This window comes from Fukomys damarensis, unplaced genomic scaffold (assembly GCF_012274545.1).
Source record: "Fukomys damarensis isolate Sample0158 unplaced genomic scaffold, DMR_v1.0_HiC HiC_scaffold_11, whole genome shotgun sequence".
Taxonomy (NCBI): Eukaryota; Metazoa; Chordata; class Mammalia; order Rodentia; family Bathyergidae; genus Fukomys; species Fukomys damarensis.
Window position 1 is genome coordinate 41049441 of NW_022900923.1, and position 12680 is coordinate 41062120.

Sequence of the window (12680 nt, forward strand, 5' to 3'; positions counted from 1 at the left end):
GGCTTCTGGGGCCGACGGTTCCGGCGGAGACCCGCAGACGGGGTACGCTGGTTGGGCGCGACTGGGTGTGAGGTTCGTTAGGAAGTGGGACGGGGAGTCTCCGTGAGCCTAAAGAAAACGCAGTGAGCTAACATTTGCGTGGTTCCCGGGTGCCGCGTCGGCCCCTGCCTGGGGTCCCTGAGCATCCGGAGCAGAGAAGGGGCCGGAAAGCCGAGTGTTGACTTCTCCGGTCTTCTGTCCACTTCTGAAACATCGGAGCCCTTCCCACGCCTGTGTTCTGCACACAGAGCCGGGTGTGGTGGCGCACGTCTGTAATCTCAGCATTCTAGGGGCTGAGGAAGGAGGGCTGGAGGTTTGAGCCCAGCCTGGCTAACTGAGCTAATTACTGAGAATTTTTCTCAAAATAAAAGGGGGCTGGCCCGGCGTGGTGGCGCATACCGCCTGTGATCCCAGGACTCGGGAGGCTGAGGCAGGAGGATTGCTGTGAGTCTGAGACCAGCCTGGGCTCCATAGCGAGTTCCAGGTCAGTCTCAACCACATAGTGAGACCCTGTCTCAAAAAAACAAAAACAAACAAACAAACAACCCCCCCAAAAAAACCCACAACAATAAAAGTGGGCTGGGGATGTAGCTCTGTGTGAAGGCCCTGAGTTCAGTCTTCCAGAACTGCCCAAATAAATGGGAAAAGAAGGAAGGAAGAAGAAAAGAAAAAAGGAAGGAAAGAAGGAAAGAAAGATGATCTGCTCACTGAATGTCCACACCATGTGGGGGTCTAATGCCATGGGGTGGGGAGGAGAGGAGAGTTGAGGTCTCGCCGGGGCAGGTCCCAAGGTTGCTTCTCAGGGGAGCCAGGGGCCACAGTTGTGAACACACGGGGTCCTCAGGAAGAAGTCTGAGGATGAGGGTGTGCAGGGAGAAACCGCTTCTCTCCACTGTGGCCACCTGGTGGGGGCGACAACCAAGGGGACAGCTGTGACGAGGGATGGGCAACCTGCCTGACCTGCTGACGCCAGAGTGACACCCGGGTGGCTGTGCTTGTCCAACCCCCGCCCTCGCTAGACTGGGTCTCACTAGGTAGTCCAGACTGGCCTTGCACTCACCACCCTCCTGCCTCAGCCTCCTGAGTGCTGAGGTTACAGCTGTCCAGCACCCCACCACCTCTTTTGCCCTGGGACCCCTATTTTCGTTTATTAATTTGTAGCACTGAGGATTGAACCCTCAGCCTGGCGGGTACTAGGTACATGTTCAGCCCATTTTAAATTTCATTGTATTCTGAGACAGGATCTTGATAAATTGCCCAGCCAGGGCTCTAAATGTTGATCCTCCTGCCTCTGGTTCCAAAGCAATAGTAATTACAGGTGTACTGGGGGCTGAACCCGGGGCCTTCACATGGACCAACATCCCTAGCCCTTTAAAAATATATTTTTATTCTGAGACAGGGTCTTGCTAAGTTACTAAATTGCCCAGGCTGGGCTTGAACTTGGGACCCTCCAGCTTACAAGAGTGCTGGGATTACAGGTGTGTGCCGTCACACCCAGCATGTGGCTATTTACACACAGCAGGCCAGGGCCCCTGTGGGTAGGATGTCAAGCTTTCTGGTCAGGAATTCTTGAAGGAGAGCTGCTCCCAAGTTGGGACCCTGCTCACCAGGACAGCTTCCTTGGTATGTACGCTGCCTGTGTAAATGACGCCCAGCCCCTGTGAAACGGTTGGGTGTCCCTGGGTGGCCAGGAACAAGGGTATGGCCACCCGCCCTGGGCTCCTTTGACCCCCTTTTCCTCCTGAGTTTCTGGGCGTGTGGGCGCTCCTCTGCCTCCCTGCCAGTCTGGCTCACACCCCATACTCCTGGCAGCCTGGGCTGCTGAAGCCCTGCCTGTCTGCTGCCGGCTTTCTCCTGAGCTGACTCTGCTTCTTTCCGGCCTCTCTGCCTGCCCACCGAGCTGCACACAAAGCCTTTCCCACTCACTGGGGCTCCTCACCCATCCTGTGCAGTGGGGGCCTGGCTCCGCCCTCTCTCTGGCCCTTCCACGCGGCAGCTCCTCCTGAAACTCTGGCTTCCAGAGGCCCAGCTGCACCCCGGTCCTGGTCCTGTAAAGGACGGACGACGTCCGGCTGAGACCCAGCCTATAACCCTCTCCACTGCCCTCAGGGTCACATCTGGGCTCTAGGTGCAGGATTCAAAGCCCTTCCCTGTCCCTCCAGAGCTGACCTCTTGCTCTGAACACCGAAGCCCTCCCTAAATTCTCCTGCCTCAGCCTCCTCCAAAGGACACACTTGATGTTTTTCAGGAAAATCACCCACTGTGGTATCACCGAGCCTTGAGCCTGTGGCATCTTCTGCCTGGAGCATCATCCTCCTGGAGTCCGTCAGGCCACCCCACAGCCCCTCAAATATCACCTTGCTGGACATTTTCCAGATCTCCTCTGGGCTCCCTTGGCATTGTGACCCTTGCCTATCACACTGAACTGTAATTATTTATTTGCATATTTATTTCCCCCTCTGGACCGAAAGCTTCTTGGTGGAGAAGTCTTTTGCATTGGGGTTTGTTTTGTTTGATTTTGTTTTAGGGATTGAAGCCAGGGCCTTTGTACTGAGCTATATCCTCAGTCCTTTATTTATTTTGTATTGGGGATTGAACTCGGGTCCTTGCGCTTTCAAGGCAGGTGGGGAAACCACTGAGCTAAATCCCAGGCCCCCTTTACTTCTTTTTTTGTTGCTGTTGTCTTTAATTTTGAGACAGACATGGGGTCTGCCTAACTTGCTCAGATGGGGTTTAAACTTATCATCCTCCTGTCTCAGCCTCCCTGAGGTTTGGGAATACGTACAGGTAGGCACCACCTTGCCTGGCATCTTTTGCAGTTTTGTACACCAGGTGTCTAAAGCACAGCAGGGAGTGTGGTGAGGCCTGCCTATGATTCTAGCAGTCGAAAGGCTGAGGCAGGAGGATTGCCACAAATTCAAGGCCAGCCTGGACTATGTTGCAAGGCCCTATCTCAAAAAACAACAACAGAGAGGAGGATCGCCATGAGTTGGAGGTCAGCCTGGGCTACTTAGTGAGACCCTGCCTCAAAACAAAACAAAACGAAAAAAGGCGGGGCATTTAGCTCAGTGGTTCTGCCACCTGCCTTGCAAGTGCAAGGTCCCGACTTCAATCCCTGGTACAAAAAAAAAAAAAAGATTGGCTTAAATTAGCTGCCCACACTGTTCGGTGTGGAAAAGCTGTCTGAGCCCTGGAGACAGGAAGGATGCAGCCCGAAGGCCTGGAGCTCACTGTGGCAGCCCCTGCAAGTCTATATAGGAGACTGAGTGTCTGTGAGGGAAGCCCGGGGTGACAGCCAACGTGAAGGTGCAGACTGGAGCTGCTCTGAAGAGACAGAAAGAGCCTTCCTTCTTCGTTTCTCTTCTATTCCGTGCAGGCAGCAAGGGCGAGCCTACTGGTTGCTGTCACTCACACCTACGCTGGGTCTCCTTTTTTTCCTGTTTTTTTCTTTGCTTTTCCTTTCCTTCCTTTCTTTTTTTTTTTTTAGACATTTGTCTCGGTGCATAGCTCAGGCTGGCTAACCTTGAACTTGAGGTGATCCTCCTGCCTCAGCCTCCCCAGTGCTCGGATTACAGGGGTGAGCCACCACGGCCCGGCCCCAGGGTGGCTCTTCTATCTTCAGTAATTCCCCACAGCCACAGGAAGAACTATACTGCTCCACTCCAGGGAGGATTGGCTCCAGAATGGTATGAAAGGGAAAGCAAGGAGTCAGGCTCACTTCTGTTCCTTCTGAAGAGCTCCAGTCTCCTGGCTTCCGGTGGAGACTCTTCAGCCTTACATCCTCCTGCTTCAGCCTCCCAGGTACTGGGATTACAGGCGAGCACCACCATGCCTGGCCCCCTGAAGAAGTCTCCTGGACTCAGCCATGTCTGGGTCACACCCTGCCGCCTGCCTCAGGTCCGTGTTCAGAGAGGAAGAGACTGGTCTTCAGAGCCTGAGGAGGAGCTGCAGGAGGACCCGCTGGGTCTCTTCAGTAGGAGCCCTAGGCTGGCACCCTGCTTCCAGCCTCCGTCACCTGTCCAGAGCGGAAAGGTGCCTCCCTTGAAGATTCAGAATCAGAGATGGAACAGGAGAGTCCCCAGAGGGGTTCTGACCCAGACCTGCGGGAGAACCGCAGCCTCTCGCCTCGGTTCTGTGGCCCTGAGTGGAAGAGGGAGTGGTCACCGGGGACTAAGCAGGGGAGGCACCCCCAGTTCATGGACGGAGCCCCACCTCACAAGAGGTGGAGGGAGGATCTGTGCCTGTTGGGAAAGGGGCGGCAGGTGCTGTCGCAACCGCTAGGCCCTGTGCCTCCGGCCCACACAGGTGTTGTGGAGAAGCCCTGTGGCCTCCAGAGGAAGCCGAAGAGGAAGCACCTGTTCTCCGTGCTGTCTGAGCACCAGGAGGCCTTCGCCGGGTGATCTCGAGGACCACGGGATTCCTGGCCTGGGACGAAACCCTAACCCTCCGACAAGAGCCTCCCGGCCACGGTCGTCGCCTACTTCAGCCGCGCCGGCCTCTTGCCCGGGCAGCACCAGAGGACCGACTCCTTCACGGCGCTCTGCCTGGCCTACGACATGGCGGAGGACAGCCAGGAGCCTGAATCACGCAGGTGCTTCCTCCTCTGTGGGAAGAACTTCGGCAAGATCCCCCGCTCCACTGTGCTACCGGCTCATCTGCTGCGTGGACTGGAACCTCAGGGTGACCGACAGGAGTGCGAGGAGACCCAAGCTTACGACCCTGCGCTGTGGGTGTGGGGCTGAGGTTGTGCCTTCATTCTGGACCCTGGAGCCTGAGGACGTCGGCCTCAAGAAGAGCCAGGGGAGCGAGGAAGCGGAGTCACCCTCAGTGGACGCCCCAGAGCCCGGCAGGCCGAGGTCGGGCACGGGGGCCGAGTCCTCCTCTGGGACCAAGAGTCCCATGAATTAGAAGTTGAACACCTGATCTTTTTTGTTGTTGTTTTTTTTTGTTTTTTGTGGTACTGGGGATGGAACTCGGTCCTTGCATTTGCAAGGCAGGTGGCAGAACCACTGAGCTAAGTTCCCGGCCCTTGAGACACCTGCTCTTTTGATGGATTTGGTTCCCCATAGTCTTGAGAGCAAGTGTAGATGCCCTATAGGGTGTCAGGGAATTATTTAAAATATAACAATAGGTCCACAGGCATGTCAGAGAGTCCTTTACTACATTGTATAAACTATTAGGTTTATTGTAAATTTTCCCCAGAGAAATATTACTATGTATATTTGAAGTAATAGATGTTATGCATAGCTATATCCCTCTTACAGTGCTTTAATAGGTATGTTTTTCTTTTCTTTTTTTTGATAGATATTTTTTTCTTTTTTTTGAGACAGGGTCTCACTATGTAGTTGAGACTGACCTGGAACTCACTATGTAGCCCAGGTTGGTCTCTCACAGTGATCCTCCTGCCTCAGCCTCCCTGGTGCTGGGATTACAGGTGTGCACCACCACGCCCCGGCTTTTGATAGGTATTTTAACTGATAGATGTCCGTAAATACTTTGTCTTTAGAGAGGTTTGTATCTTATGTATTATAGTTATACCTGCCTTATGCTCACAGCCAAGCGGTGGACCCCTCAAACTCTTGTAAATGTACCTGCTGAGTGGTTCCACTCGTGAATCTGGTGTGCAAGAGAGCAGTGGGTGGTAACAGAAACGCATACTCCCCGTGTTTTACAGAGGTCGTGGCCGTGCAGCTCTTGGGGATGGACCATAAAGACGAGCGTTCTTCTCAAATCAACAACAACAATAAATAAAAGGCACTCAGCAAGTATGTGTTATTGCAATGTCTGCCCATCTTGTGTCTGTCTCAGGATGGCATGGGTTTTGTTTTGCTTTGTTTTGTTTTTGTCTTGTGGTGCTAGGGATTGAACCAGGGCCTTGCACATGCTTAGGCAAGTGCTGTCCCAGTGAGCTAGGTGGCAAGTGCCTGTTCTCTACAAGCCTTGCATATAAAATCTGAAAAATGGATTAGAGCAGCATTTATGCCTTGTTTTGTTTGTTTGTTTGTAACAGGGATCGAACTCAGGACCTGGTGCTTGCCAGGCAGGTACAGCACCCCTGAGCTACATCCCTGGCACATTTACGCTTTGGAACATAGTGAGGGGCACTGAGAAACCAGCTAAGTGCTGGGACCTGCTAAGGTTTCAATGGTTACCGTGATTGTTTCGCTCGGTTTTGCATGTAGGAGCTGGCTTAAAATCAGGTCGAATCTGGAGAGCCACACCCTGTTCTCGGGCTGCCCCTGCTGTTTCACTGGGCAAGCCCTGGCCCCACGCTGGTCCCTGTGACCTGGAGCAGCGCCCTCTGAGGGCACTGCAGCCTAAGTGTCCCAGAGGATGAGCTGCGGAGGGGCAAGGACTGCTCTGTCCAGCAGAGGGCCCTGGGCAGCCTAAGCAGACGCGGACAGGAGGCGGACCCAGCCGGCCAGCTGCCTCTTGATTCTGCCCAGCACTTGGGTCTCCTGCCCTCACCTGCTGTCCCCGGGCAGCCACGTCCTGTGTGTCTGGCCATGTGGTGGCTGTGGCCCCTGGCGCTTGCTCTTGATGTGGGGCTGGGTGGGGTCTCTGGGGCTGCCCCGGGTGGGCACAGAGCTGAGCCCTGGGAGCAGCAGAGCCGGTCCAGGAGGGGCTCCGAGGCCGAGGTGGCCAGGGAGGTGCAGTACTATGCACCTTCAGAGTGGGCCGAGTACCCCCGGCCCATCCATCCTGCCGGCCCGCAGCCCACCAAGCCCTTGGTGGTCACCAGTGCCCCCCCTGACAAGGATGGGGACGTCCCCGGCAGTGGGCAGGAGCTGAGGGGCAATCTGATGGGGACGCCGAGCCAGAGGCTGCAGATCCAGAACCCCCTGTACCCGGTGACCAAGAGCTCCTACCGCGCCTACGCCGTCATGCTCCTGGCCCTGCTGGTGTTCGCTGTGGGCATTGTGGGCAACCTGTCGGTCATGTGCATCGTGTGGCACAGCTACTACCTGAAGAGCGCCTGGAACTCCATCCTTGCCAGCCTGGCCCTCTGGGACTTCCTGGTCCTCTTCTTCTGCCTCCCCGTTGTCATCTTCAATGAGATCACCAAGCAGCGGCTCCTGGGTGACATCTCCTGCCGGGCCGTGCCCTTCATGGAGGTGAGTGTGGCCCCTTCCGGAGCTCGGCGGTGGGGCTGCCCGCGCAGCTCTTCCTGTCCCTTTCTTTAGGTCCAAGCTGCCCATGGCTCTACTCCCCGCATCATCCCACCCAAGAGGTCCCTCTGTCCTTTGTTGTGTCTCCCTGTGCCCTGCACCCACCCCGGGGCAGGTTGGTGCCTGACTTTTGTCATCACTGCTGTCTCCACCAGTACCCTGAGTCCTCCCTGAAAGGCAGGACTTGGCCTGGACAGACTGCCTTACTGGTGTCCCAGGGCAGACAGGGCACATTCCTCCCTCGTTCCCTTATCCCCTCAGGCCGGGGTAGACCGGGTTCCTTGAGTGGCTCTGTTCTAAAGTTCTGAGGTGAGCCGGGTGTGGTAACCCCAGGGAAGCTGAGGCAGGAGAATCAAAGTTTCGAGCCCAGTGTGGGCAGTTTAGTGACTTAGCCAGACCTGTCTCAAAATAAAAAATAAAAAAGGACTGGGGTGAAGTTGAGTGTGAAGGCCGTGCGTTCAATCCCCAGGACTGAAAAAAACTTTTTTCTGAAGTGTACTGTGATGCCCTTACTTCTGGAAACTCCCGTGAGAGGACCAGCACACACGGTCCTGAAAGCTGTGTGAACACACGGAGAAAGCTGGAGTCACTGCAGATCCGCTCCAGTACGTGTGCATAAGCGTAAGACCAGGAAGTGCTCTCTCTGTGAAAACACGAAATACGGAAGTCACTTTCTAAGTCTTGGCTGTGTGGGGTCACGGGGAAGACTGCAGTGACTGTGGTGACTGTGGTGACTGTGGCTCCCCTGCGAGGCCCTCCTTCCTCTGTGGATGACACTGCATTGGCCCGTGTGACCAGGCCAGGATTTGTGCGCCTCCTGCTCACTGTGTGTCAGTGATGATTTCACAGCTGGGCTCTGAGGGGCTCTGAGGCTCAGCAGCGGGGACGCCCTCTCTTGGCCTCCCCGACTGGACAGTCACCGGAGGCCTCTGACGTGGTGGGGACCTGAAGTCGGGAGCCTTTGCTGCTGGCTGCTCCTCCTGCAAGCACAGCCTGGTTCAGCTCAGACTCAGGACTCAGAACGGGGCAGCCTTAGACACTGGGCTTCTCTTATCCCCAGCTGAATGATCTTGGTTATCGACCCTGCCTAAACCTTGGTTTCCCCATCTGTAAATTGGGGATAATAACAACTATCTGAATGATTTTTTTTTTTCCTCCCACGGTACTGGGGGTTGAACCTAGGGCCTGTGCACTGAGCTACTTCCCCAGTCCTTTTAAAATTTTGAGACAGGGTCTGGGCAAGTGGCTAAATTGCCCAGACTAGGTTCTGATTCAAAATCTTTCTGCCTCATCCTCCCAGAGTGATGGACTTATAGGCATGGCCACAGTGCCTAGCTTTTGTTTTTTGTTTCTGGTGCTGGGGATTGAACCCAGGCCCTCATGGATGCTAAATTATGCTCTATCCCTGAATTAATATTCCCTGTTTCTCTCTGTTTCTCTCTCTCTCCCCTCTTTTTGCTGCACCTGCAGTCTTTTTTTTTTTTTTTAACAGTTTTTTGTTAAAAATAAAATTTGTGATCTGGGTATGGTGGCACATATCTATAACCTCAGCATTTGGGAGGCTGAGGCAGGAGAATCACTGTGAGTTCAAGGCCAGCCTGAACTACATAGTGACTCTGTTTCAACAAAAAACAATCCCCAACAACAAACAAACAGTAAAAAACAAACAAACAAAAAAAACCCAAATCTTGGCTAAATTGTTGTTTCCTAGTCTGGGCTCAAATTTGTGATCCTCTTGCCTCAGCCTCCTGACGTCTGGGATTACAGGTGCGTGGCTCTGTCCTGCCCAGCAGCCCATTTCTTGAGGGATTAATGGGTAAAGGCCATAAAGGTCATAGAATAAAGCGACTCAAGGTGGGCGGCTTTTTCTCTGGATTGGTTCCCGGGAAGAGCGGGGAGGTGCGCATGTGAGTTCTCCCTTGCCCAGGGCCCCGGTTCAGTGAAGCCCGGCCCGTCTGACTGTGGGCGGCGGCCCGAGCCCTCTGCCAGCCCTCAGGTCTCCTGGAGGGTGGAGGTGACCCCACAGCTGGCAGAAGCTGGGAGCTGGGTGGAAGCGGGGGCAGTCCCGGAACTCTTCTGTGGGGAGGACCCTGGACGGCCCCTAGCAGGGACCGGGAGCCTTGGGGATGGTGGGGTGCAGGGAGAGCAGGAGCGAGGCTGCTCCCTCGCCAAGAGCGGGTGGGGCTCTCACAAAGGACACGGGCAGCGAATAAGCCCCGGATTGTGTCCCCCAGCCTGAAGAGGGAAGGATTTGGACCGGATGGGGGTCGGAGCACAATCCCCGAGTGTGGTGGAACAGGCGGATCGCCCGGCGGGGTCTGCTCCTCCTTTATGCTCTTTGGCTCTTTCTTCCCTGCTGCCTGCCTTCTTCCTCTTGGCGTGAAGGGCAGTTTTCCTGTGAGCTCCATGAATAGCGTGTAGGGTGAGGGGCACCGGCAGCTCGGCCTTGGGCTTCTCAGGACAGGGTGGGGAGGATGAGAGTCAGGAGAGCGTAGAGACAGAGAGAGGTGTAAGCTCATTCCCGGGGTCACCACCGTAAGGGGATTCAGGCAGTGGAAGAACTCTGTTCTCTGTCCTGTTCTTCGTCAGTGATGACTCGAGTCCCTTAGACAGCACAGGGTCTGTGGGGGGCGGCTGAGCACCCCCTGACCGGAAAGAGGAAGGAGGCAGGTGTCAGGTGCACCCCAGATCCTCCACTTACCAGAACTGTGAGCCCCGCGCGAGACCTCTCTGCCTGGCCTCTGCAAGACAATCCTCCTGTGCTCTTGCAAGACACTCCATGAGGGTTTGCTTATATAGGGAAATCACTCGAGGAGTTAAAAATATTTGCCATATGCAAATTGTAACCATTGCTCTATTTTTATTTATTTATTTTTGTTGTTGTTGTTGTACTGGGGGTTGAACCCAGGGCTTTCAAACTGAGCGACATCCCCAGCCCTTTTAGTTTTTTTGAGAAAGGGTCTTACTGTGTAGTTGAGACTGACCTGGAACTCACTATGTAGCTAGGCTGTTCTCAAACACAGCGATCCTCCTGCCTCAGCCTCCTGAATGCTGGGATTACAGGTGTGCGCGCCCACATCCGGCAGCCCTTTTAGTTTCTGAGATAGAATTTCACTGAATTGCTGGCCTGGGCTCAATTTTATAAGCCTGCTGCCTCAGACTCTGGAGTGCTGGGATTGCAGGTTTTTGTTTTGTTTGTTTTCTGATGCTGGGAATTGAACCCAAGGCCTCATGGGTAATAAACATGTACTCTACCACTGAGCTACATCTCTTTTTTTTTTTTTTTTTTTTTTTTTTTTTTTTGCTTTGGGTTTTTTTTGGCACCGGGGATTGAACTCAGGTCCTTGTGCTTGCGAGGCAGGCGGCAGAACCACTGAGCTAAATCCCCGGCCCTTACATCTCTTTCTTCTTCCTTCCTTTCTCTCCCTCCCTCCCTCCCTTCTTTCTTTCTCTTTTTCTGGTACCAGGGATTGAACTCAGGACCTTACACTTTTTTTTTTTTTTTTTTGGTGCCGGGATCGAACTTGCTTTCCTTGTGCTTGCGCGGTAGGCTGCGGGACCACTGAGCTACATCCCTGGCCCTTTCTTTCCTTTCTTTTATAGTACTGGGCATTGAACCCAGGGCCTTCACATTGAGCTACATCTAAGCCTTTCTAAAAATATTCTATTAAAAACAACAATTCCCCCCGAAAACCAGGCAAGTCATGGAGTTGCTCAGGCTATCTTTGAACCTGTGATCTTCCTGCCTCAGCCTCTTAGACCGTTGGCATTACAGATGTGCACCGTCACGCTCAGCTCTGCTCTTCTCCTGCGCTCAGGACACATTTCACTGCCTACTCTAAAAGCCAAGGCTTCTCCCCCGTCCCTGCACGTTCTGACCTCCCCTGCTGCTCTCTCCACCCCTGGCCTGCAGGTCTCCTCTCTGGGTGTCACGACCTTTAGCCTCTGCGCCCTGGGCATCGACCGCTTCCACGTGGCCACCAGCACCCTGCCCAAGACGAGGCCTATTGAGCGGTGCCAGTCGATCCTGGCCAAGCTGGCTGTCATCTGGGTGGGCTCCATGACTCTGGCTGTACCTGAGCTTCTGCTGTGGCAGCTGGCGCAGGAGCCGGGCCCTGCCTCGGGCACCGTGGACTCGTGCGTCATGAAGCCATCGGCCGGCCTGCCTGAGTCCCTGTACTCCCTGGTGATGACCTACCAGAACGCCCGCATGTGGTGGTACTTTGGCTGCTACTTCTGCCTGCCCATCCTGTTCACCGTCACCTGCCAGCTGGTGACGTGGCGGGTGCGGGGCCCGCCGGGCAGGAAGCCGGAGTGCCGGGTGGGCAAGCATGTGCAGTGCGAAAGCCAGCTCAACGGCACGGTGGTGGGCCTGGCCGTGGTCTACGCCTTCTGCACCCTCCCAGAGAACGTCTGCAACGTGGTGGTGGCCTACCTGTCCACCGAGCTCACACGCCAGACCCTGGACCTGCTGGGCCTCGTCAACCAGTTCTCCACCTTCTTCAAGGGCGCCATCACGCCGGTGCTGCTGCTCTGTGTGTGCCGGCCGCTCAGCCAGGCCTTCCGGGACTGCTGCTGCTGCTGCTGCCGCCAAGACTGTGGCGGGGCCCCCGACGCCTCAGCCAGCGGCGCGGACAAGCTCAAGGCTGAGGTGTCCTCGTCCATCTACTTCCACAAGCCCAGGGAGTCGCCCCCACTCCTGCCCCTGGGCACGCCTTGCTGAAGCCAGGCCCAGGGAGGGGACGGGGCCGCCACCCTGGGCCCAGCAGGGCCTGCTGTTTCTTTCCCCATAGGTCTCACTTGGCTGCCAGCCCTGCTGCTCAGAGAGGGACTTGGGGCCTCTTGTGCGGTTTGGGGTTGCGAAAGCCCCTCCCCACGCAGGGCCTCTCCCGTCACTCTGAGGGACCTTCTAGCACTGTCCTCGGCACAGGTAGGCTGCCCCCCTTCTCTGTCCTTAGAGCTGCCCCAGTCCCAGGCCCCGGCTGGGAGCCACAGTGCCCTGGCTCCCTCTCCGATGTGACTCTGATGCGCTCATTGGAGGTCATTATCCTGTCCCACCCGGGCCCCATCCTGGAATGGGGGCTCCTTGGTGAGGGGCAGCTGCGCAGGCTCAGTACCGTCTTCCTTGGACTGGATCTGTCCCTTCTTCTGGGGATTTCTCTTCCCTCCTCTCTCAAAGGTACCCAGGTTGTCCCGTCCAAGCTCCCTGGTTAAGTCCTTTCCTATAGGAGGCCCTTCCTGAACATCAATAAACTAGGTAGAACTACCCCTGTACCAACTGCACTCTGTTGAGCCCTGTCCTGGCAGTGCTGGAGGCCCTGGGGCTTTCCCAGGACTGGGCCGTGCCAGGGGGGAGGCTGCATTCCTCTTCATTACCTTTGGCTTCTGTCCTGCCTTGGGGTCTTTGGGGATTGGGGAGCTGGGGGGCTAAGTTCCCATCCTGGTCTAAACCCAGCAGTCTCTAGCATGTCA

The 12680-nt window shown here is 55.4% G+C and overlaps 1 protein-coding gene and 1 long non-coding RNA gene across 2 annotated transcripts in view; both read left to right on the forward strand.

Annotated features, from left to right (window-relative positions):
• LOC104876858 overlaps positions 1 to 6042 on the forward strand; it is a 14399-nt gene extending 8357 nt beyond the window's left edge. The window contains exons 2-3 of the long non-coding RNA XR_004516668.1: positions 2288 to 2466; positions 5714 to 6042. This is a non-coding gene — a long non-coding RNA (uncharacterized LOC104876858). The remainder of the gene's footprint in view (positions 1 to 2287; positions 2467 to 5713) is intronic.
• A 397-nt stretch (positions 6043 to 6439) lies between these two features.
• Gpr37l1 (G protein-coupled receptor 37 like 1) lies at positions 6440 to 12474 on the forward strand. The gene is made up of 2 exons (XM_010645092.3): positions 6440 to 7154; positions 11122 to 12474. Exons 1-2 carry the CDS (start codon positions 6546 to 6548, stop codon positions 11929 to 11931), a joined length of 1419 nt encoding a protein of 472 aa, XP_010643394.1. The 5' UTR covers positions 6440 to 6545; the 3' UTR covers positions 11932 to 12474.
• The last annotated feature ends 206 nt before the right edge of the window (positions 12475 to 12680 follow it).